This window comes from Amphiprion ocellaris, chromosome 20 (genome assembly GCF_022539595.1).
Source record: "Amphiprion ocellaris isolate individual 3 ecotype Okinawa chromosome 20, ASM2253959v1, whole genome shotgun sequence".
NCBI classification, from domain to species: Eukaryota; Metazoa; Chordata; class Actinopteri; family Pomacentridae; genus Amphiprion; species Amphiprion ocellaris.
In genome coordinates, this window is record NC_072785.1 from 30,223,942 (window position 1) to 30,245,167 (window position 21,226).

A 21,226-nucleotide genomic window follows, 5' to 3' on the forward strand; every position below is an offset into this window, starting at 1 on the left:
CACAACTTTACATATATTTCGACAAATATATTTTATTTACCTCTCAACCTGCATTTACCCTTTAATACTACATCTACCTTCTAACACTACATTTACCCTCTACTGCTACATTTACCCTCTAATAATACATTTACCCTCTGATGCTATATTTACCCTCTAATACTACATTTACCCTCTGATGCTACATTTACCTTCTAATACTATATTTACCCTCTAATACTACATTTACCCTCTGATGCTACATTTACCCTCTAATACTACATTTACCCTCTAATACTACATTTACCCTCTGATGCTACATTTACCCTCTGATGCTACATTTACCCTCTAATACTACATTTACCCTCTAATGCTACATTTACCCTCTAATACTACATTTACCCTCTGATGCTACATTTACCCTCTCATGCTACATTTACCCTCTCATACTACATTTACCCTCTGATGCTACATTTACCTTCTAATACTACATTTACCCTCTAATGCTACATTTGCCCTCTAATACTACATTTACCCTCTAATACTACATTTACCCTCTAATACTACATTTACCCTCTGATGCTACATTTACCCTCCAACACTACATTAACCTCTTATGCTACTCAGTCGTCAAGTAAAGTTCATTTCCTCACCATCAGGTTCCAGCAGTTTGGGGATCCTCAGCTCCTTCTCTGCAATATGGAACGCTTCCTCCAGGTTCTGCTTGTTGCTTCTGGTTCTGGCTTTGGACAAATCCACCAGGTCGGGTCGCAGAGAATAAAGGATCGCCAGGAAAATCACTCCGCTCCTCCAGCTCGCCTTGAAGTCTTTGACGTTGATCGTACAGCCGGCTCTGAGGAAAACAAATAATTTTCTTACTGTTGTAATAAATTGAATTCATACTGGTCTGATTGATCTACTGTAGTCTATGATACAAGCGCTGATCAACAAAATTAAGACACTTAGATGCCTTCAGATCAAGAACAGGGAACATGAAACAGTAAAAGTTTAAAAATATAAATGCAACCATAATCAAAAAAAAAAAAAAACAATTAACAGACAACACAACAAATTTTTAGCTAAGTATAAGCTGATTACAGTATTTTCATGAAGTGGAAATTTTATTTAAAACATGTTTTTGTGCAAAAAATGTCACAGCATTTTCTTTAAAGGGAAACTGTAGTGTACCAGCAACAATTTTTTTCGAAGAACTGATCAATATCATGATGCACATAACGGCGTTGTTCACATTTTTGACGGAGTTCCAACCTATGGTGAAAATTGACAGTAGGAATGAAACGCCGACGTAAGTATGGACCTCACGTACCGGTTAATCTTTAAATAACATGAGTGTAGATATTTACAGTAGTGCTACTAGTCTCCCGCTTTGCTTTTAGGTTTATACTCCTTACAGGATTTTGAGACATTTATTCTGGGTCAAAGAGATTGATGAAAAAAAAAATTATGAACAGGGAGTTTTAAGGGAAACTGCAGTGTTGTAGCAACAATTTTATACAAAAAAATACACATAATTTACACTGAGCTGACATGAGGTAGGTAGGAAAAACACCATTTAGAAAAAAAAATATATATGCATAATAACTACTGCGCTAGATTTAAAAAAAAAAAAGTAAGATAAAAGCTGCATACAATATGATAAATACACCAACGTTCAAAAGTTTGGGGTCACTTAGAAATGTCTTTATTTTTCAAAAAAAGCTGCTTTTTTCAATGATGATAACATTAAATGAATGATAAATCCAGTCTAGACATTGTTAATGTGGTAAATGACTATTCAAGCTGGAAATAACTGATTTTTAATGGAATATCTCCATAGGGCTACAGAGGAACATTTCCAGCAACCATCACTCCTGTGTTCTAATGCTACATTGTGTTAGCTAATGGTGTTGAAAGGCTAATTGATGATTATAAAACCCTTGTACAGTTATGTTGGCACATGGAGAAAAGTGGGAGTTTTCATGGAAAACATGGAATTGTCTAGGTGACCCCAAACTTTTGAATGGTAGTTTATGTTGGTCAATGTTTTTATGTAATCTTTATGATGATCTATGGATATTGTTGCTTAAAAAAACTAAACAGGAGAGAATAAATATAGAAATGCAGTAAAATCCTGATCTGGAAATGATTAAAGGCTCTCTTTGTGAGGAAACATCAACTCCTGACGTCATACTAGACGTTTGTCAGTGTTTTGGCAGAAATGTTTAGCTCTAACATTCAGAAATGACCCAACCCAACACATCTAAAGCTCTTACTTGTGGCACTGCTCTCGGACCCAGAGCAGCAGGGCTTTCTTGGCCGACACCCTGAAGCGACTATGAAGCGGTGAGCCTCTGGGAGGAACCGGGCTGCTGCTGGCCGACCGACTGGACAGCGTGGACCGAGTGTCCAGACTGGCCAAAGACTCCATGGAGGACTGACGGGAGTCGAAGGAGAGGCAGCTGGCCAACTCCTCGATCTGAAAAAACCAGACACATGGTTCTGTTTCACATTTCAGGCATTTATACTTAGAAATAATAAGCAAACAGGTAGGGTAAACTGGACAAAGAATAAGGACAAACTGGGAATCCATGAAGCAAGAAGCTGAATTGCACAAATTACATTAGAAACCTGTAGAACAGGAGTGTCAAACATGCGGCCTGTGGGCCAAAATCGGTCCTCCAGAGGGTCCAATCTGGCCCTCAAAGTGTAAAAATTACAGAGAACACATTAACTGCAGATTGTAAATTTGTAAAACTAGAAATCTAAAATAATTTCTAGACCATGACAAGTTTTGATCATAAAGTAAAATACTAGACTGCGCATTGTTCTTTTGTCGTTTTGTGTCTAATTTTTGTAATATTTGTCTTGTTTTTGTTGTATTTTTTCTGACTTTTGTCACTATGCTTCACATCATGATGCTGCCACCACCATGTTTCACATCATGATGCTGCCACCACCATGCTTCGCATAATAATGCTGCCACCACCATGGTTCACGTCATGATGCTGCCACCACCATGCTTCACATCATGATGCTGCCACCACCATGGTTCACATCATGATGCTGCCACCACCATGCTTCACATCATGATGCTGCCACCACCATGCTTCACATCATGATGCTGCCACCACCATGGTTCACGTCATGATGCTGCCACCACCATGCTTCACATCATGATGCTGCCACCACCATGCTTCACATCATGATGCTGCCACCACCATGGTTCACGTCATGATGCTGCCACCATGCTTCACACCATGATGCTGCCACCACCATGCTTCACAGTGAAGAGGGTGTGTTTGTTGTCAAGTGCATCCAGTCTGATGGACAAAAACCTCTATTTTGGTCTCATCAAACTAAAAAACCTTCTTCCAGTTGACTTCGAGTCTCCACATGTCTTCTGATGAACCCTAGTCAAGGTTTTATTCAACAGTGATTCTCATTTTCCATGAAAGAGCCATATTCTAGTAAATTCTTGTCCAAAAGGCTAAGCTTTATTGACCATGATTCAATGTTGATAAGCAGTAAAAGGACAAAAATTTGTGTGTTTTTTAAAGACTCCTCTTTAAAAAAAAAAACACTTCTTCGCGTTTTTTTAAAGACTTTCTAACTTGCTTAAAATCCCCAGATGCAGGAAGCATATGACTTGTAAAATGTCAGATGATTCGTGTCTGAATAATGAGCGCTTTGCATCTGTGAAACCAATTTGTAACTCGTAAATCACAATTTGCAGTGGAAATCAGGGTGTGAATCTCCTCTGATGTTTGTGGATAGTTTTGAAACTGCTCTAAATGTTTTGAAAATTTTCTTTAGATTAAAGGCGTTAATGGTCGCAATTAGTGAAATCACAAACTGTAAACTCACCTGCAACAAATCAGAGTTAGCAAGCTAATCACTAGCATAGCAGCAGCTATTGTCTTGTTTTTTTGTTGTGTTTTTTGTTTTTAAGGAAAGTAAGCTCACGTGATACTGAAGAATGATCGTCCATATGAGGCCCAGGATGATGGACGGTTTTCCATCAATGATGTCAGGAATGTTTATGTTGACTAGTTTGATCTGGAGAGAAAACAGGAAAACAGTTTAGACTTACAAAACCCCTACTGAGACACTATAAAGAAAAGGAACCCTTAAAGAAATTTAATCCTTTGACATTCAAGCAGTCTGGGTGCAGGTTCCACATGCTATAAACAAGCTTTTTGCCCATTTCCATTTTTTCCAGCCTCTACAAACCTTTCCTCTCTACTCTGATCATCTGTACAAAGATGTTTCACCATGCTGAATGTATCTTCCAACAACTTGCTCCTCTGTTCACTGCTTCTGAGCCATGCTACATTTATTTTATTGATCCAGTATTTTTTTTTTTGTTCTTTCAGTCTAAAGTTGTCTAAAATAATTTGAAACTTGTTTGAAATCACTTGAAATTTCTCCAGAGTAACAAAAAAATGTCCATACTACCACAAGAATTGTCCAAAATAACTCGAAAACTGTCCTAAATTTCTCTAAACTAGTTTAAAATAAGTTTAAAAATTGTTTAAAAACGCAATTTTTTTTGTCATTTAGGACAATTTTTAGTCCAGCTTTGAGTCTCTGCTCATCTGTAGAAAGATGTTTCTGTTTTTAAAGTTGCTAGGGTTAATAAAGTCATTATTCTATCTAAAAATTCAACACAACTGCTAAACTCACGTCAAAATCATCTGGTGCAGCAATCACGGTAATTTTGATCCTCAGAAATATCAGTGTTTGTGTAATCTTTTTACTCAGTTAATAATTTCCCAGACTTTTTTCTGGCCTTTCAATGTGCCATTTACCGATTTCTTCTTCAGAAATGACAGCGCTTTCTCGATGTTGCTCCTGTGTTGAAACATTCCTCGGCCTCTTTCCCGACTCTGAAAAACAAAACCGGTCAGTTGGATCAGAGCAACTTCCTGGTTTTTGGTTGGAAAACATGTTATTAAATTGTAAAAAATGAAGTTCAGACTCACGATCCGTTGGCCGCTCATCACCTCCAGCAGGTCCAACAGTTTGGCGCCATCACGAAAATCATTGAACAGATCCACGATCATACATGGCGGCCTCCTCTGTAGCAACACATTTTATTTATTAGACCTTAATGTGTTACTATAATGGAGGAAGCAGCTGAAACCATTTCTGATGTCAGACTTAGGGCTTTAAAAGAATTTGGTGAGAATTTTATGCAAGACGCTACTCAGAAAACGTGATAAAATGTTGTATGAAATCTGTGAGTTTCATATCTTTTGAATCTGCTGATCATTTAACTTGGGCTGGCACTTGGTCCTTGTGATCTAAATCGGTTAATCCAACCTTGATGTGTGATAATGAAGATAAAAGCATGACTGTTGGTTCCTGAGAAGATGACATTTAGAAGAAGGGAAATCTTGTTCACACAGTGATGATTATTGTTGTTTATTTCAGATGACAGACCATAAGTTAAGGAAATGACACCACAAATAACAAACTGAAGACTGCAGAGAATAAAATTAGTTCAATATATACTGTTTAGATTACTGTTGACAGCATGTTTAGTAACACATTTAGCAGCATTGGCAGAGTTTTTGAGTCATTCCTGTAATCTTATGATGATGTAAACCTATTCTGATTCCTATTTAAGTACGAGCACTTAATTTAAAGGATGCACTTTATTTTATTTTAATATGTCAATATTTTTTCACTCATTTTGTCTGGAGAAAATGAGGTTTTTCCTTCAGTGGAATTGACATTGTTATTTTTATGTATAATTTTTTAACTGTAAACTTTTAACTCGACAGGTGTGTTTTTCATGCCTGTAAATGTCCATTTTTGTGAGAATATTTCATTTTAAATCCTAGACGACGATGCCGATATCATCCTGGATCAAAAAGACAACTATAGGCTCTTTACTGAAGTGTTTCTTCACTGCTATGTTTTGCCACTAAACGAATTATTTGCCAATTTGTGCAAGTATTATTACATAATTATAGCTTATGAGTAAAACGCTGTCAGAATACATTTATTAGAACAAAACGTATTCTCACGTGTGTCAAATAATGTCAAATGCTTTGAAAGACAGAGAAAAAGTGTCCTCAGTAGATCAGAAATGAACTAATGACATATATATATATATATATATATATATATATATATATATATATATATATATATATATATATATATATATATATATATATATATATATAACATGTTTGTTATGGATGTTTTGGGTTTATTTTAAAAAAGAATAGTAACTGACAGAGTATTATCTGTTTTTTTGAATCATTTATTTACTTATTTAATCATTAAAGATGCCATAAAAAACTCATTTTCAGTTCTTGTGTTCCATCTAAACTTGACTTAATAGGAAAGTTTAAGATCCTTAAATGACTTAAAAACAATGCACTAAGCAGCTCAATAAATGGTTTTGGAATGACTAGTCATAATATTAGACTATAACTAGAAGATAAATAGCCGACTTGTCTCTTGTCTATATTTTCTACTTAAAAATCAGCAATTTTGTTTGTTAAATGGAGTCAGTTTGAAAATTTAATGCTTAAATTTTAATTTATGGGCTTTTATTAGATGTAAAAACCCCTCAAAATAAACATTATAGACTAATCCTAAAGGCTTTTTCTTGTTATTTACTGCAACAAAATGCCTAAATGGAAGCAGATTTTTGTATTTCAGAGGCCTCCAAAAAAAAACTGTTTAGATGTGACACGAGGTTCTGTCGTTATGTGAGCTCTAATGTGAGAAACCACTTGAAGGATCATCAATTATCTCCATTATTCGGCTCTCTGGTTGGACGTCTGGTGGGTGTATTGGTGGGTGTACTGGTGGGTGTACTGGTGGGTGTTATTGGTGGTTGGATTGGTGGTTGGATTGGTGGTTGGATTGGTGGGTGTATTGGTGGGTGTACTGGGGGGTGTACTGGTGGGTGTACTGGTGGGTGTACTGGTGGGTGTACTGGTGGGTGTTATTGGTGGTTGGATTGGTGGGTGTACTGGTGGGTGTTATTAGTGGTTGGATTGGTGGTTGGATTGGTGGGTGTATTGGTGGTTGGATTGGTGGTTGGATTGGTGGTTGGATTGGTGGGTGTACTGGTGGGTGTACTGGGGGGTGTACTGGGGGGTGTACTGGTGGGTGTTATTGGTGGTTGGATTGGTGGTTGTACTGGTGGTTGGATTGGTGGTTGTACTGGGGGTGTGTTGGTGGGTGTACTGGTGGTTGGATTGGTGGTTGTACTGGGGGTGTGTTGGTGGGTGTACTGGTGGTTGGATTGGTGCGATTGGCGTTCAGGCCTTCTGTTGCAGTCTGTCAGCTGTGAACTCTGTTCCTCAGTTCTGTATTTACGGTTACAAACACCTCCAACGTCACATTCACAGCTGACCTCTCGGCTGCTCACTCATGTTAGAGGATAAAATCGGAAACCTCGTCTCATCTGATAAATTTTCTTTAAACACAAGCTACTGGCAGGATAAAAGTCGTCTCTGGGGCTCCAGATTTACTTCTTCAGTGGTAGAACTGGACCAGAACATGATTTTGATGCACCTCTCCACCTCTTTTTTTGGTAAAACGTGGTATTAACATTAAATTGCATGTTTATGAATATTTGTCTTCGTATACACTAATTTTGCATTGATGTGAAGATTTATAGTGGCTTCAGATTTGATGTTTGCATCAAAAACTATACAATGTTGTCCTTTTTTCTGATATCACTGCTATAAACTGGCCAACACATAACTGGGGTGCATTGCAAAAGTTTTATTACGGCTTTTAAGTCTTATGTCTTCAGTCAGTACCCTCACAAATTGGTAATTTGATTAACACAGTAAATAACTGATGCAGATAAACGTTTTATTCTTTTTAGATAATGGTGATTTGGGACTTAGTTGGTCAAAGGCAGCTCTTCTTTGGTGACATTATATGTAGCATTAAATGTTAGAATCATTTCCACCTCCTCAGGGAAAGTTTCTTTCAGACAATGTCCTTATTTAACATTTCAACTTATTATGTTTGTGTTTAGACAGCAGCAGCTCTGTTTCCATCCGTGCTTTGGTTCTAACCTTTTCAATGAATCAGTGGGTTCATCTGTTTATCTGAAGTGGGAGTTTTTTTGTTTTCTGAAGCTACATCAGTACAAACTGCAGTTTACATGATGCTCATTAAATGCCTCACATGCATTGGTAAAAACTAGTCGTCTGTGCAGAGAAGCTTCTAGTCTCCATTCAGTTACTGCAGCTCAAACAGATACGAGACCTAACATTAGTTTAAAAAGGGTGAAATAAGCCATTCTAATGTCAGATTAAAGTTATTTTATCTACCTGTGCAGTCTGACCAGAGGCAAACCAAAAAAAAAGATTTTAAAAAATCTGAATAATAAATATAATAAACTAGAATAATTTTTTTTTTATCAGATGTCCAAACACACCTAATAAACATTTTAGATTCATTTAGTCCTAAAGGTTTTTTCTTGTTATTTACTGCAACAAAAAGCCTAAATGGACGCAGATTTTTATATTTCAGAGACCTCCAAAGAAAACGGTTTACATGTGACATGAGGTTCTGTTGTAATGTGAAGAAACTCTAGAGAAGCTTTTAGTCTCCACTTAGTTACTGCAGATATGAGACCAAAAATTTGTTTAAAAAGAGTGAAATAAGTCGCTCTAATGTCAGATTTAAGTTATTTTACCTACCTGTGCAGTCATGTAAAGTACAAAAAAAAACCCCAAAAAAAAAACAGCTGTGCGCTGTAAAAAGCATAAATATTAGCAGGCTTTAACATGCTAATTTCAACATCAAAAAGACATATGCTAAGGATACTGAGAGCTTATGATGCATTTTTATTTCTCAGTTTTTCTTTGGTTTCTCATTTATAACGTGGCCAAGCTAATAAAGTGGGTTGCTTATCAGTAGATTCACTGCTAAGTTGCTAACACATGCTAATACAGTTTTAAAACCAGTATACTAATCAGATATAGCAACCTTTTTGTTTTCAACCTAATCAGAATCACAATTTTGGCTTCCCAAAATGTTCAAATGACCACGACTGACTGCAGTACTGACGTTTGAAATGAGCTTTAAACGTTCCTTGTTGGGTAAGTCTGACATTAGAACATTTCACTCTTTTCAAGGTATTTTTTTGGTCTTGGGTCTGTCAGAGTGAACTCTAATCTGCATGTGAGACGTTCAGGAAACATCGGTAAATTGTAGTGTCCATCGATAAGCAGCTGTGACCAGTTTATAGGAGTAAAATTAGACCTAAGATTGTCGAGAAACTCCATATATTTTCTGATATACAGCAAGTTTGACGTTACTATCAATGTTTACATCATAGCAAAACTAGAATATGCAATGGAAACTAATTATCAGCGTGCAAAATAAATTAATTAACATCACGCTGTAGCAAAAAATACATGAGGAGATGCAACCAAATCATGTTAACTGGTGGATTTAACTAAAATGAAAGCTATGGAAGGCTGGAAGTGCTTGTTTTTTATTTTACATGTATTTTTTTTATTACTAGCACTATTTCCTCAAGTGTATTCTTTTAACCAGGCATCCTTTACCGTGTTAATAGATAATTGTTAGTCGTGGCATTGTTGGGTATGGAATGGTTGGGATATATTTTGATTTTTGTGATATTTTTGATCAGTTAAAGCAGTTTTATCTGCTTTGGAATTTTTAAAAAAGAATCTGAGGACATTTATATGGATATATTTCCAAAGTTTGTTGGGGGAATTCATGGTTTTATAGATCATCAACTGGGATGTTTGTCTGAAACCCTGCTAATGTGACAAATTCTTCAACACACTGCAGGTCCATAGAGGTTTTTGTAATGTGTTTATCATTAATAAAACAGATTAAACGCCTCACGAATCACAAACACTGTCAAGTTTTTCAGTCTCACTTTTGCCAGCTGAGCGTTGACCCAGTTAGTGAAGGTCCTCTTCTGAATCTGTTCTTGTTCCACTGTAGAAGAAGAAGAAGAAAAAACACTCAATAGTCAGCTTTTTAAATTATGTTACGGCACATTCTGACATTAATCACACAGACATTAAACCCTCCAGGTCTCCATGCTGCACATGAATTATTTATACAGTTGGCTCCACTCCCAGACTTTAACGTTACCATCAGCGACACTTGTGCTGTTTGTCGACACGTTTTAAACACCAGACAAATTACAGAAAAAACTGTTTGCTAAGAAATTACTACATCCAGAGTGTGTCTCACATCTGTTTGAATCAATATGTGATTACAATCTCTCGATAACCAAACTATTTCCAGGTTCAGATTACACCTTTAGATACAACTAAACAGGACAGTAAGCATAATCAGATCAGGTAAAGATAAGGAGACGTATATGCATTTTCTTGTTATTTTGACCATTTAAGAAACAAAAAAAGTTTATTCTGCATGCATAACTAAAGAATTAAAGAAGTGGTTGTGTTATAGAGACTTGGTTTCTCTCACTTTTCTTACAGAATCATTTTTGGTTTCTTTTACCCCCATTAGGTCTTTCAAATTCCTTACAAACTAGTAGTAACCTCAACAATTCCATTTATTATAAAACCTAACCCAACCCATGAAGATAACACTTTTACATACAATTTTACACACTATATAACATAATTATGATATTATGTTTGCATAACAACAACCTAAATCAACAAATTTGATTGAAAAAATATGTTTTTTTCCAGTCCTTATCATTGTGCCATTGGTATTTCTTCATTAATGCTGGATAGAAACTCACCAAAAAGTCTTCTATGCAGGAAAAACACTCTGTAACATTAAAACCATCGTCTAAAATGTTAGAAAGTAGGTTTATTTATGCCATTTTTATATCTGTATGGCAAATAAGTGTTGAAAGCAAGAAAATGTTTCAAAAAGCAGCTCTAGGTTTCACCATTATAGTGTATTACTCATTGAAACAGTAAAACTTTGACAGCAAACGGTAAACGTTTTGTAAACCTACTTTAAAACAAGTGAAACATTCATAACTATCACAGCGTTGGGGTTTAGAAGCAGATTCTTATTTTTAGGTAACACCCAAAGGTTTGGCTGATCAGTTTGGGCAGGAACCTTAACAGATGCATTCGGTTTTGCCTGAACAAGCCTCAGTGAAATAAAACCACAGAAAGTCACTGAACACAAACAGAGCTGCAAACATGAAGGAATTCGTAAAAGAAAATACACAAACAAGCATCTCACATGGTTTATTTTTACATTAATCTGCATGTTTTTCATTTAGGAAACTACTTTTTAAGCTTCAAAGTATTTTTAAATACAAGTGAAAGAAAAATTACAAGCTGGTAGTTGATAAATAGTTAATAGATCATGATTAATTAGTAGGTATTTATTAAGATTTAATGAGAGAATATGTTTTTGCACATTCGAATAAAGCACTGCTTTTTGTCTTTCATATTGAGCTACATTACTGTTTATGTACACATATCGGTGTTGTATTCCACTGGTCTTTACTCACAGTCCATCACTTTGAAGCAAAACTAAATAAAACTCTACCAAAACTTGTTACCCGATGAGTTAAACTAGCAGAGATGTTTTCATTTTCACATTGTATGATGTCTTTGTGCAATAACGCTATCAACATTAGCCTTCATATGTACATTTTACTGCAGTTTATGGGTTTTTCAGCTTATTGAACATGTTAGTTGTGTTGTTTTGCGGCTCAGACAAAAGTCTCAAGAGCTCATTGAATAAGATTTGTTCTTGCTGAACATCTGTTAATGTAAATTCATTCATCATCTCAATGTACTTCACACAGTAAAGTCAAGAAGAAAAAAACCCCAATAAATCCAACGTTTCTCTTGGATTCGTGTTGAGCAAACACTAAATCCCATGTCCCTTTTATAACATTTTCTAGTCTAAACTGCAGCTGCAACATCCAGGAAATTTGTGCACAGGATGCAGCTCCCAAAAACCGAAGCCAAAACTTCAGAATCGCTCCTTGGTGATGGTTGTTAGTTAAGGAAGTGACTGATTTGATACGCAGCAGAGTTTTCTATCTTTTAAACGTCAATATCACAGTTGATCATGTTCATTTAAATGCAGAAAGTCAAAAGTGCAGCCCTATCTGAAAGTCTGCTATTCATTCCTGTCGTGGATTATGCACCTGCTAAACAGTTTGAATGCCGTCGCCCGCAAAAGATTTGAACTATAATTGGAATGTAGTTTGACAAAGATGAACTCAGCTCCCCTAAAACCGCATGGTGAAGCGATGAAGTTGAAAAATGCTTCATGGCAAACACATGTGCAAGCAGAAGCTGCCACGAGTCAGGAGATCGTGTGATGTTGCGTTATCAACATCAGGATTCGTGTTTTTGTGACCACTGGTTGGTGCAATTTCACCTTGGAGCTCTAACTTCTAAACTATGTGTGAGTCAGCAGCTGGATGATCCAACCTTCATCATCATGGTGACCAGAGGAGGGTCTGTAGCTACCATCAGGAGGAGAAACAGCAGTTTTACCAACTGAAGAAGGCGCATCAGGTGAATAGCACCTCCTGCTGGTGGCTCCTGGTATCACAACTGAGCCGAGTAATGCTAAAATATAAGGCAGACACCAGCAGATGCTCCTACACCTGATTTAACTGCTGGTCATAAAATAGCAATTTCATGACTTTAAATATGTCAGCTTACGTGTAATAATTTTAGAATATACTCACATTTCACTTTCTTAAATACATTGCTTCACATTTTTCTAATTTTTTGAGATGGATTGTGCTGCTGTAATGTGGCAGATCATGTAATTTCATGGATGTAAATAAGAGCAATGGTCAGTTATTTTCCATTTAAGACTGAACTAGCTGATTAACTATCAGAGAAACTGAAATATGCAGTATTTGCATTGAGAGAAGCTGTATTACCATTACCTGAAATGGGCTACAGACAAAATACTGCAGTTAAAAAGAAGTTTAGTCAGTAACGTGATCAAAACTTACCATTATAAAGTTCAATGAAGTCATTCAGGTCAGTGACAGAGTGAAGAGTCTCACATATAATCCAGTCCTCATTCTCCATTAGCCTTATCGCTAACTGACTCAATGAAGAGCCAAGAGTATGGAAATAAAAATAAATATCACTGCTGTCAGATTTATATCTCCAGAAACTATCCTTAAGCAGCATCTTCAAACTTTCAATTTAATTGCTGCAAGGTGCAAAAACTGTCACAAAGCTTCATAAAAACTCCATTTACAAGCTAAAAACATTAAAATAATCAAATTATTACTATCATAAATCATTTCGTAGCTGCTTCATTGCTCAGATTTTAAAGATAATCACTAAATTCCAGCTGAACTTTGACCAAACAATCTCCCAGTCCTCCTCTTTCAAGCCATCTGGTCCTCTAAGATGCGTTAACGAACCTTTTAGAGACTATTTTCTGCCTTGATATCTTTCACAGCAGGCCACCTCCAGCTTCAGTCCCTCTGCTGTCTATTCTTAATCATAGGAAGCCCCGACGACCACTCAGATTTCTGATTATAACTAATCTGCTTTGATCGAACAGAGCTGAGAGAGAAGAGGCGGAGATTAGGTTTCATTTAACAGCTCTCAGAGTTGTTTAACGTCGCCGCTGATCACTAATCTTCAAATCAAACAGAAACTACGAGCGACTTGAAATTACCAAGGGTTCTTAGCTGGCAAGTCAAGAGGAAGAAGAAACTGGAGAGCTGTGACACACTTGAGCGTTTGCCAGGAGAATTATTTTAAACTGCGGCATGTGAATAGCCAAATGAGATGCAAAAAAGGTGCTTTAGAAGGTGTCAAATTAACATATAGTTGTTTTAATAGCTGCTATAAACACTGAAAATCAATCCGATTTACCTTAATAAGATGTTTAATGATGGAAAATACCAATACTGACAATTTACAAAACCACCAAGCTTTGTAAGTTGAGTTGTTTTCATGATTTTCATGTGCCTTGGTAAATAGCACCTCCTGCTGACAACTCCTGATCACTGATAGGTAATTGATTAACTACTGGTATATATATATTAACCGATAAGGAAGAAGACAGGGAAATATATTGTATATTAGCTGTAGTACATGGATGTTCCACCAGGTGGAGCCTTTTGCTGTTTATTCAGATGGAGTTACAGGTGTGTTTGCTGCACCTCCCTGCTGTCTGACTGTTAACTGTGGCTGTCGTGTTCATGAATTCTGCAGTGTACGGTTAGTTAGCTACCTCCTCTAATCCTCTGCAAAATTTGAAATTTCCAGCGTGTCTGTTGGAGCCTGGAGGTGGTTTTTGTTGTTGTTGATTCCCGCAGTGAAAGGCAAGGAGAAAGGCTGATACCCGAAGTCTAGTACTGGTGAGTCAGACTAAAATCTGGGTCGATGCTCCATCATTCATGTCATGATAATCCTAAGAGTTCAGTAGAAGAAAAATGAAATCTGTGCTATTGTATTTATTACTAGACTGATAAAGTGGGTGTTTAAATATTTACATCTAATCCAATCCAAAATGCAACCCTGCCCTAAGAGCAAACTTTCATTCAAAAGAAGGAGAAGCCTGTGTTTGATTTTAGATTTGCTTACTGATAAAAACACATAAACATGTTTTTCACTTGCTTAGTACAAACGTAATACAGCTGATGACGGTATTAAAATGAGATATTGTACATTTAAGTGACGTTAAAGAGATGTTAAAGACTTTCACTGCTTTGTTTGCGTCTGGACATCTACTATTGAACTTCAGCAACTCAGTTAGGATTAAGATTTCCATACGTTTAGAAGAATACCTAAGATACTGCTGTGCTTTTACACTAAATCCTAACTTCTACTTTGATTCTAAGGCAATGAAAGTCACAATGAGAGAAGCAAAACAAACACAAAACTCACCCATGATGAGATACCTGCTGCTGATTCAGGTACCAGCTCAGTAAACTCTGATAAACATCACTTTAAACCAAACTTCTCTCTCCAGCGAACACATGGTTTGGAATCAAAACGCTGCAGATCCACAGTTGCAGAAAGTGCCGATATGAAATCAGTTTGAGAATAATTCTCGTCTAACCAGCCGACAGTCTCGCATTTCTAGCCTGCAGGGAAGCAGGTGAGTTCAGGTGGGCTCCGCCTCCTTTCACTTCAGACCTGCCTGAACTCGACCTGCAACCAGCTCGTCCTCCTGCAGCATCACGAGCACTTCATGCTAAATAAGCTGGAAAATCAGCAATTAGATGATTGAAAGTGAAGATTTGGATCTTTTCCTCGACCTCATATAACTTCTCTGCATGAAGGAGCCTCTAAAGTGGGAGATAAGAATGGAAATAACTGGAAGAAACAGTGTGATGCTTTACACTGTACAAAATCGCTGCACTGATGTTAAGATTTGTTTAAATAATGTGTCTAAATCTGCAGTATTCTGTTGCTCTGGGTTCTGCAAAATCAGAATGCACATTAAATATGATTCTCAAGTTACAAATCAAGTTTTGCAGGAAGAAGTTACGCCACATTACACACAGAATTTAAGAAAACACCAATTAAAGTCAGGAAGATATTGAGATATGAAACAATACTGCTTGATTTATGTAAAACTATTATGGATTTTTGCATTTACATGAAAAAAATGGAAATAAAATGTCACATATTGCAGTTTGACTTACTCATTTTAAGGTATTCCTGCAATTCATTTTTTTAAAAATGTAACTGAAGACCAAAATTTAAAGCTTTCTCATCTTCTTTTTAACTGAATAATGATGCAGTTTTATTTGATTCTCCATAAAGGGAGTTGATTATTTAATATTACTGATAATAATCCACTAAAAAAGTCTACTTTACAAGTTTTCTCCAAGAGTCAAAATGATCCTAACGATTTTGTTTTTAAATCAATATTCAATATTCATTGATTTTAGGGACAGAATTTTGTTGTTGCACCTTTACATTTATCAAAATCAAAATAATAATTAGAAATATTCTATTGATCTGCGAGGGGAAATTACTTGCATTACAGTTCCTCCCATTCAAATTGAAGGAGTAGAATAAACATAAGTAGAAAATTATGCACTGAAAATATAAATATAAGTTAAAAAATATCAGCATATTATGTAAAAATGCACTTTATACAAAGAAAATAAAAATATAAGTATATAGTGTGGAGTTATAATTGCTTTGTTGCACAGAGAAGTAGTTACTGCACATTACTGAGTGCCAAATAATTACATGATAATATTAATTTTAGGCGCAAAATGTATTTATTGCATTAAAATTAACAGAGTGCCGCTAAATCTGCATCAAAATAAGACTCAAAATATTCTTAAACTCAACTAAAAACATCTCCAAAAGGCAAAAATATGCATCAAATTTTGTCTAAAACTCCTCAAAAATCACCAGACTCTACAATTTACTGATGCTCCTTAAACGTCTCACATGCATGCTAACGTAGATGCTAGGTAGGCTAATCGTGCACAGAGAAGCTTCTAGCCTCCGTCGGTTACTGGTACTTCGAAAGGAACAAAATGAGACGTTCTAATGTGAGATTTACTCAAGTTTTAACCAATTATTTCATCTAAATGGGTGGTTTTTCTAAGAGAGGAGCATTTAAAACGTCAATATCGCAGTAAATCACGTTCGTTTAATTGTGGGAAGCCAAAATAGCGACTGTGTTTTGATTTATTATGCAGCATATTTGATTTTTAGTGCTGTTATGCACCGACTTTGAACCTGTTTCACAGTAAATCAAGCTGAAGGTATCATGTAATAAAAGCAGATTACGTGCAGCAGGAAATATCCTTCCTATCCAGTTAAAGCAAACATTACGTACAGCCCATAATCACACATTATGCAGCTCATAGCGGGTTATTTTTAGAGGCATTCTTTCATTATTACCACTTCAAATATGAGTGCAGAGGGAAAAAAATGACTTTCCAGCTCTTACTTAACAAGCCGAGCTGTCACAGCGTACCAGCTGGAAATTACATCGCCGGAAAAACATTTACAAGATTTTAATTAAAAAAACGCTGCTAAAAATAGTCCAGTGGAGAATCTGCTAGAACAAACTCAAAAACTGAGGAGGATGGAGAGAAAAGTGCCGAATGGGTAGCTTAAGAAAACATGGAGAAACAAGTGGAAAGAGCTACTTAGAACCTAAAACATATTTATATTTAAGTATTCAACACGTCTACCTCTACCCTGTAATGACTGAAAAATCATTTTAACTGAGTTTTAAGACAATAGGTTGATTTACAAATGTTCTATAAATCTCTCCTCTGTATAAATCTTTTTTCTAAGATCCTAAATCAGTGTCCTTTATTATGTTTTTTTTTTATGTTGTAAAGCACTGAGTTGAATTTCTGCTCATAAGATGTGAGTGTGGATAAGTTCAGTGGTGCTTCGGAGCAGAGAGAGACGATAAAAAGAAGTGGAATACAGACAGATCCTTTCTATATACTTATTCTTGTTATTTTTATTGTTGAACCGTATTTAGACTCTGTAATATTCTTTTTTATTATAAAATACCAACACACTTTTGTACCCTTTTCTTTTATCAGCATGATTTACACTTTATTTTCATAATTCTCTTAAATGTAACGTGAACTTCCCCAAGGAGATGAAGAAAGTATCTACCTACCTATTTACCCAACGACTTCCCTCGCTACCCAACTACCTACCTACCAACTTACCCACCCAACTACTTCCTTCCTTCCTTCCCTACCTACCCAACTACTTCCTTCCCTACCTACCTAGCTACCTACCTTCCTTTCCTACCTACCTACCCATCCAACTACTTCCTTCCCTACCTACCTAGCTACCTACCTTCCTTTCCTACCTACCTACCCATCCAACTACTTCCTTCCCTACCTACCTAGCTACCTACCTTCCTTTCCTACCTACCTACCCATCCAACTACTTCCTTCCCTACCTACCTAGCTACCTACCTTCCTTTCCTACCTACCTACCCAACTACTGTATTCTGAATCTGTCACAGTCCTGAAAAAAGCACATCAGCTGAACCCTAATTTACCTCAACAATAGTTAAAGCTGAACTGAGTGTTTCTGAGTGTTCACCGTTTCTGGTCTCTTCTTGCTCTGGGAAAAGTCTGAGGTAATGCGAGTGTTGAAAGGAAAAAATGTCTTTATTTCAGTTACCATGGCGACGTAACTGTTGAGCTTCAGTTGTGTTTCTGACTCCGGGGAGCAGTTTGATGACCTCGGCCCATTGTTGGCTCCATCTTGTTTCACTTTTATCGCAGTATTTTTTTTATGTTTTTGAGGTTGCGCTCGGTTTAATCTGCTGAAACCGAATCTGTGAGTCATTTTGCAAAAAACCTTCCGGAGAGAGGAAGCAGGAGGGTGGAGGGAGATAATAAACGCTGCTCGCTCATCATCTCGCCGTCTCTCAGGGCAATTCTCCACGTCTGAAGCCAAACTTTGATGCATCGCTGCCGTCATCTGATTGTGCTCTCAATATTACAAGTTATCTCAAGATTTTGCAACTTATCTCCTTATAAGTTTATCTTTATAAGTTTTTTTTTAACTCTCAACGTGAGTCATACACTGTGGTTTGTTATTATTAAATTATCAGAGTTTTTGATGCACACAAAGTTTTGAAACTAGATCTATTATTTAAAACATCCTCCAGTTCCAGTGAATCACATGTGACATTTTGCTGCACATACACTAAATAATTTTTGATTTTTGTAATATTAATGAGACATTCTAGTCTATTTTTGTAGTTTTGATGCACAAGCCTAAATAGTTTGCTAATTAGTGTAAATATTCTCTAGTTTTGGAACAAAAGCACTTACTGATTGAGGATTTTTGTAGCCCTGCGATGCTAGAAGGTTTTTTAGTGAAACATCTCCTTGTATTGTCTTCCAAAACATGTTTGTTATATAATATGTAATGTTATACATCTGGGTTTAGTCACTGAAAGGAAAAACAGTGACTCGGGGCTGTATGTTAACTTTTTTCCACATACCACTGGTGTTACAGATGTTCAGACTCACAACTGTAGCATTAAATCTGTCAACATCCTTAAAAATGCCCACAAGCTGCACAGTTTATCACTCCAAGAACATTAATATTGCACACAAAGAGTTTCAGACTAACTTTTTCACAGGGGTCACCAACTTTCTCAGTTTTCAGCACATGGTTTGGTCACTTCTCGTCACTTTTTTTTAGTGTAGGATTTGGTATTAATCTACCTTGAATGCTGACTGATAGCCTTAGGACTTGATATTTTCTCTATTGTTGGTGTATTTTCAATCAAAAACTCAAACACCCGTGGAATATTCTCACCAGGGTAAGTAGTGAGGTGGGTAGGTAGTTGGGTAAATAGTGTGGTTGGTAGGCGGGTGGGTAGGTAGTGAGGTAGTGAGGTAGGTGGGTAAGTTGTGGCGTAGGTAGATAGGTGGATAGGTGAGTAGGGAGGTAATTGGGCAGGTAGGTGGGTAGGTAGAGAAGTAGTTGGATAGGTAGGTAGCTATAGGAGTAGGTTGTAATGTGCCTTCTATATCCTTTATAATTCATGTGAAAGTCAAGTGGAAAGAGACTCATTTTCTCTTAGACTTCCAGGCTTGTTTTTTTTTTTTGCAGTCGCCTCCTGCTGGATGTTAGACAAAATGCAGGTTTAAGGCTTTTATATAAAGTCTGTTGCTGCTTATCATCTTACACACAACAGATAATCAGCATTGTATGGGAACAAAATAATAGTTTTTGTAACTGAATAGGACTTATGCTGCTGAGTAGAGACACTGGCAACGACTTTGCACTTTCTGACGAATAAATGCCTGCCCTTCTCTCATGATATACTGATGTTAATGTTACCGCATGCTAAGTCAGAAACTCTGTATTTCAGTGTTTAAAGTAGTGAAGTGGGACTGACCCTGCAGCAGCATGTGGACGTTGTCGATGTCAAGGGGGATGGACCCCCGGTCCACCACATCATCTCTGTAGTAGCAGTCTGACGACATATTTTCTCATCCACAGACTCCCGGCAGCATTTCACCGCTCTGGAAGGAATAACAAAGTTAGAGGATTCCAGTGAAGCTGCAGAGACTAAAACATCACATGAGACTCGTCTGATGAGAGTCCTGCTAATTAAAAGTCGGCAAACGTTTCTCCAAACAAAAACTACCTCAACAAACGTGGTGTTAAAAAAGAGGCGGCTAATAACTGTTCACCGTTTATATAAAAATGTTAATTATGGAAGATTAAACAGCAGTTTACACAGAAACAACATCTACAGCCTTTTCATTAGTCATACTAAAATGTGATTGCAAATTTGAAGTGAATCTTTGAAATTTCACAAGAAATTACAAAAACAGAAAAGAATTAGTCTTATTTCCATTAACTGCTATGGAGTGATTAAACTAAGTTGCATTGTGTTGTCAGAAGGTGGTGCTACAGGCTACATGACTATAAGAAACAGAGTAGAAGAAGAGGCAAAGCTAAAAGAAAGCAGAAGCAGAAAACTTTGTCCATCTACAATATAAAAATGGAGACAAATATTCGTGGACAAAAACAACAAAAAAAAGGCAGTCAGTCTTGTGAGATAGATCTCTGCAATATCAAATATTATTCAGAAAAAAATGTATCTCCCATGAAGGTTCTTGACTCCTTTAGAATAAGTCAAAAAATCACCTCAAGCAAGACTAGAAACTTTATTTTTTGCAAAATTGCCAAGGTTTTGGGAATTCTTTGAACTTTTTTCAATTTAGTATCTCAAAGTGTGCATGAAAATACACTATAGAAATACGGCTGTTGTCAGGAATAACAGCTTTTAATGTTCTGCACCCTAAAATAAGAGGACAACATTTATTTTTCAGATTGGTACCAGGTATCTGAGAAGTGTTTTTGTGGAAACCCCTCATAAAGTGCAAGAGAAAAATGGTTTTCAACTGGGAAATGAGTAAATATTCGCTATTGTCAGCTGTTATCGGCCATGTTTTTCTAATGTTCATAGACAAAAACAACAAGAAAGGGAAGCAGTAGATGAGTCATGTTTGTTAAATGTTCAATGCATCAAAACCTAATCAGAAAGTTTATCATCTCCTTTAGTATCAGTCAAAAACCACCTCAAGCTGAGTGTTCAAATTTTCTTTTTTTGCAAAAGTGCAAAGGTTTTTAAAAATGTTGGAACACTTTCTGATGCAATATATCAACATTTGCAAAATATTCAAGAAACATGGCTGTTGTGTAGAAAATCAAGAAACCTCTCAGAAAATAACAGCTTTTCCTCTTCTGCGCTCTCAATGAAGATGACAAAATTAACTTTTCAAACTTTTTATCAG

At 36.5% G+C, this 21,226-nt stretch overlaps 1 protein-coding gene across 14 annotated transcripts in view; it reads right to left on the bottom strand.

Annotated features, from left to right (window-relative positions):
• Positions 1-21,226, bottom strand: part of syne2b (spectrin repeat containing, nuclear envelope 2b) — a 212,925-nt gene that overhangs the window by 176,523 nt on the left and 15,176 nt on the right. For 13 of the 14 annotated variants that reach the window (XM_055005572.1, XM_055005580.1, XM_055005576.1 and 10 more), the window contains exons 2-8: positions 19,819-19,945; positions 9,881-9,942; positions 4,962-5,057; positions 4,788-4,865; positions 3,943-4,035; positions 2,253-2,455; positions 633-832 (exon numbers count right to left, since the gene is read on the bottom strand). In XM_055005572.1, coding sequence (XP_054861547.1) covers positions 633-832; positions 2,253-2,455; positions 3,943-4,035; positions 4,788-4,865; positions 4,962-5,057; positions 9,881-9,942; positions 19,819-19,906 — 820 coding nt within the window. In that variant the 5' untranslated portion in view covers positions 19,907-19,945. Of the gene's footprint in view, positions 1-632; positions 833-2,252; positions 2,456-3,942; positions 4,036-4,787; positions 4,866-4,961; positions 5,058-9,880; positions 9,943-14,834; positions 14,987-19,818; positions 19,946-21,226 lie in introns of those variants that run through there. The other variant, XM_055005573.1, reaches the window with a different exon arrangement.